Source organism: Penaeus japonicus, unplaced genomic scaffold (genome assembly GCF_977035675.1).
Source record: "Penaeus japonicus unplaced genomic scaffold, GWHDUDI00000001_assembly GWHDUDI00000015, whole genome shotgun sequence".
Taxonomy (NCBI): domain Eukaryota; kingdom Metazoa; phylum Arthropoda; class Malacostraca; order Decapoda; family Penaeidae; genus Penaeus; species Penaeus japonicus.
The window spans coordinates 22,783,171-22,788,170 of record NW_028234417.1 but is presented as its reverse complement, the minus strand read 5'-3'; the positions used below and the strand labels follow the sequence as shown (position 1 = coordinate 22,788,170).

Sequence of the window (5,000 nt, the reverse complement as noted above, 5' to 3'; positions counted from 1 at the left end):
TAAAAAAGAAAGAAAAGATAAGAAAAAAAAATGTATATATATATGTATATATATATATATATATATATATATATATATATATATATATATTATATTTATAATATATATATATATATATATATATATATATATATATATATATTATATATATATATATATTATATATATATATATATATTGTGTGTGTGTGTGTTGTGTGTGTGTGTATATATATATATATATATATATAATATATATATATATATATATATATATATATATGTATATACATATATGAATATGTATAAATATGTATATATACATATACATATACATATGCATATATACACATATATATCCCAGCAATAAGTAGGCCTACTTTACAACTATTTTGGAGAGACGAAACATATAATCAATTGATGTTATGTATTGTAGTGGATAGATGTGTATATATTTTTTTTCTCATTCATTAAATTTCTTAAAGAAAATAGGAGCAACATAACTATCAAACTACTGTGCACTCTCTCCGCCTGCCTTTCTTTTCGTGGAATCTATCGACATACATGTCTGCAAAGTGTAATATTCGCATTGTCCAAATACAATGTAAACCGGATACAAAGACAGTGCTTACACGAACTGGGCCTTTCCTTTAGTATAATCCGGATCAGACATACATCCATATAAGTCGCTTGTTCTTTTAGGATTAATTCCAAGATTTTAGAATCTTCAAATCTAGTTTTTTTTTTTTGTTTTTTTTTTATTCAAGAAGAAACATTTCGGTCAAGTACATTTAATCTCTTAACGCAATTACAAAAGTTTTCGCAATGCGTCGAAAATCAATGATAACAGAAATGATGTAGTCTTCTTAGTATAAATTATCTTTACAACTCAACTGAAATACTTCTGTTGCGTAATTCTTTTGCAGCGGAACTCCACCTCTTCGATGCGATAGTGCGTTCGCGTAAGAATAATCCGCAGAGAATATTTTCTTTTATCAAACATCATTTTCTTTCGTTCTCTTTTCCTGTCCCCATTTTCTATGTAGATTTTTTTTTTTAGGAATGGCTGTTTTTTGTTTCTCTTGTTGTCTGCTAGTTAGTTTTTTTTTTTTTTTTATAAACTATTAGTCTGTGCATTGTTTAATGTTATTTTTTACATTAATCAATGAATATAATTCTGCCAAAAGAATATAACGAACGAGATAGGTATGTAGATAGAGATAGACTGAGATATATATATATATATATATATATATATATATATATATATATATATATATATAGATATATATATATATATGTATATATATATATATATGTATATATATATATATATATAAATATGTATATATGAATATATATATTATATACATATATATATATATATATATATATATATATATATATATATATATATATATATATAGAGAGAGAGAGAGAGAGAGAGAGAGAGAGAGACAGAGAGACAGAGAGAAAGAATTATACAAAAAAAAAGAAAGATACAGAAAACGAGAAAGAGAAAGAAATAGAAAAAGAACGAAAAAAGAAAGAGAAAGAAATAGAAAAAGAACGAAAAAAGAAAGAGAAAGAGATGGGGAAAGGGGGGGGGGGAGAGAAACAAAAATATGTTAAGAGATAAAATGATTATAAAAGTAACAAAGAAAGAGTTAGACGGAAAGAGAGAAAAAGGAGAACGAGCGAACGAGTGAATTGGATATTCATGCCTTGAAGATCCGTAGACCAATAATTATCTCGATTACTTTATCCTAGTAAGTATCCCAGACCTAAAGTATCCATGACACTTGAGTTAATTTCAAATGTGTAACGTTACTGAACCGAATAATTAAAGAAAAGAAATCAATATAATTTTCCCCTTGGCTTGGGAACTTGTACATAATTCTCTTACGTATTTTACAAGATCACACTAATTTTACACTAAACACGCTAATCTTATTTTATATTCTGATGCATTTTACAAGATCACACTAATCTTACACCTTCTTCCACATCTCGCCTTTGACCACCTCTGACCTCACTCGAAAGATGCTAGAACTCTTAAAAGGAAAGCTCGCCAAAAATCAATTATAAAAACCTTAGTCCTATTCTGGACGGGATTATTTGACCGCAACGCCATCTATTGACTGGACTGATAAACCGCGGATATTCTTCTTTCTCATCCTTACTTTTTTATCTTTTTTAACCGTGTCTTGATGTATTTTATTTATTTATTTGTTTATTTTTTTAAATCTTTACGGGAGCGAGATCTTTGGTGATCTATTTCCCTCTCATTGTTAATTTTATTTACTTCTTGTTACCGCTTTTCTTCTTTCTTTTGAGCAATTCCTTTGTGTGAATTATATCTCGGTTGTTGCCTAATAAGGCCGCCCAAGATGGCTTACCAACTCCCTCCCTCTTGCTATCTTTTCTTTCGAAGTCATATCACTTCTCACCGCGATATGTATAATTTTTAAATGCTCCCAAAGGATGATATTCTTTGTTTTAACCGAAGGCCGCTTTGAATTATGAAAACAGAATACAAAATGACGGAGGTTATACCGAAATTGATGTATAGAAGACACCTGAATAGATACCAGAAAAAAAAAGAATGAAGAGAAAAAAATAAAAAGAAGATGCGAGTCACTGTGTAAGAAAACCTACTTATTAAGGTGAGTAGGCAGACGCACATTACAATAGCGTTACTGCCTAAAAGCACCTTATAGATATAGATAGAAGGCGACGTGTAAAAATGTCTGGAATAATGATAACTAACTATGAGGCGAACCAGATCCTGTTCATACATAATGGACATAAAGATTACAGAATCGACTATCGATTTTAAAATTCGTATTGACGCTTGAGTCTAATATCAGATTATCTACATGAAGTTCATTTTTAACAGATTGAAACATCAGCAAGGCGATATATATGTTGCTTGGTTATATAGCTCAGTTATAATAATGAAAAAAAAAAAAAATCTGCTCGTGCAGAAATTCTCAGTAAAAAAGTGTTTTGGGGAAAAATCCTCTTCGGAAACTCAACTAAGCTAATTTTCCTATCAGATTCTCCTCTAGAATTCCATAGCCGTTTCTGAATCAGGGGGAATTGCATTGTTTGCGTGGAATACTAGGCAACTTTTATTGAATCCTTTTGAGCTGTGAAAGACCGTTTTCGTTCTGTGGTAAATAGTTTCGTTTTCATCCGCGGATAGTTAGCAAAAAGTGATGATATTTGGGAAAAGCGTAACACGCGGAGGCCAGCATCGCAATATCGTTATCATGGGCAGTAGAAAAAGCATGCGGACCCACCATGTTCTTCGGAGTGCACTGCGTTGCGCTCGATAAACGTGGAATAATAATGTGGATTGGAGTCCATCTTGTTTATGCCAACACATATCTAAAAGCGCCATCACTGATGCTGCTTCATTTTGACGAATTATTTTCGCCGTCTGTTTCAGAATATTATCACCGGTACAATTTATATATGGATAAATAAAACATTGCCACAAATTGAAAGGAAAAACTCGCGAGTTTTTCCTTTCAATTTGTGGCAGTGTTTAATCAATTCTGTTATGTGCACGTTACTGTGTTTGTGTTTTCTTGTGTGTATTATATATATATATATATTATATATATATATATTATATATATATATATTATTATGTATGTATGTATGTATTATTATTACATATTACATATATATTATTATATATATTATAATATATATATATACATATATATAATATATATATATATATATATATATATATATATATATATATATATATATATATATATATATACACATACATACACACACACATATACACACACACACACATCTATCTATCTATCTAATATATACACACACACACAAACATATGATAGTCTTGGTAACTTGTCATATACCCTGTATTCCCATCTGAAGTCGCATGTGTGTCCCTCCCTGAGCCCTCGCCTGATGCCCTTCTTGCCTCCCTCAGGTGTGGTCTGGAGGGAGCGTCTACACGTCGGAGTCCTCTTGGTCCTCCAGCCTCCATTCGACGCCCTCCGGCCTCCACGCCGCCTCCCCGAACCTCCACGGCGGCGCCTCGTCCGGCCTCCACCACGACCCGCGCTCTCCTCAGCCGCACTATGCCCACCAGCCACATGCCAACGCCCCTGGCATCCACGGGGAGCGGCAACCCCCTCCGGCACCCCCGCCACCGCCGCCTCCGCCCCCTGCGTCCGCCACTCCGTCCTGGCACCACGACATGGCACTCCCGGAGCCGGCGGGCGCCTTCGAGCTGCTCTGTCGGAGCGAGATGCAGGGACACCTGGGGGAGGCGCACCCGCCCAGCCCCTTCTTCGTCGATCCGAAGAAGGGGGGCTCCACCCCCGCCTCCCCCCACGTGGCGAAGGAGGGCGGCTGCGTGGGGGATGGAGCGCCCATGACGTACAACCGGCTGGCCGCGGCGGAGGCGGAGAAGGCGCGAGGAGCCTTCTCGCCGCACGGGGACTTCGGGAGGACGTCCTTCTCCGCCATGCCGCAGGTGTCGGGCGCGGCGCCGACCAAGGAGGTCGCTGGACCCGCAGAGGGGCGTATCAAACTGGAGGCGCCGTACATTCCCGAGGGCGTCCCTAGCACGGCCACGCCCACCACCTCGTGCGCGCCCCGGCATGACTACAACGCCAACCTGCCGCTGTTCCATCAGCAACTTCAGCACCACCATCAGCAGGCGGCTTCGCCCTTCCAGGGGGGACTGGCCGGCTTCCCCTCCATGCAGCACCAGCAGGCGTCCTACCAGCAGATGGCCGGGCAGCAGTACTCCTTGCAGCATCCTGCCACGTCTCAGCACCAGCACCAGCAGTACCAAGGGGCTGGGGGGCCCATGGGGGCGTGGGGCGCGGCCTACCAGAGCGGGGAAGGGAGCACCTACAGCGGCGACCAGCACTACAATATCTACGCCCGCTCCGTCTACATCCAGGGCGGCCCTCAGTATCCCTATCCGGGCTATCCCGGGATCGGCGCCTCCCCCGCGGGGCC

The 5,000-nt window shown here is 38.3% G+C and overlaps 1 protein-coding gene across 1 annotated transcript in view; it reads left to right on the top strand.

The window, feature by feature from the left end:
• LOC122263177 (uncharacterized) overlaps positions 1-5,000 on the top strand; it is an 8,070-nt gene that overhangs the window by 2,169 nt on the left and 901 nt on the right. Inside the window, exon 2 of the mRNA XM_086544230.1 lies at positions 3,958-5,000. This exon is cut by the window's right edge and continues 901 nt beyond it. Within this exon, the coding sequence (XP_086400356.1) occupies positions 3,958-5,000 (1,043 nt within the window). The remainder of the gene's footprint in view (positions 1-3,957) is intronic.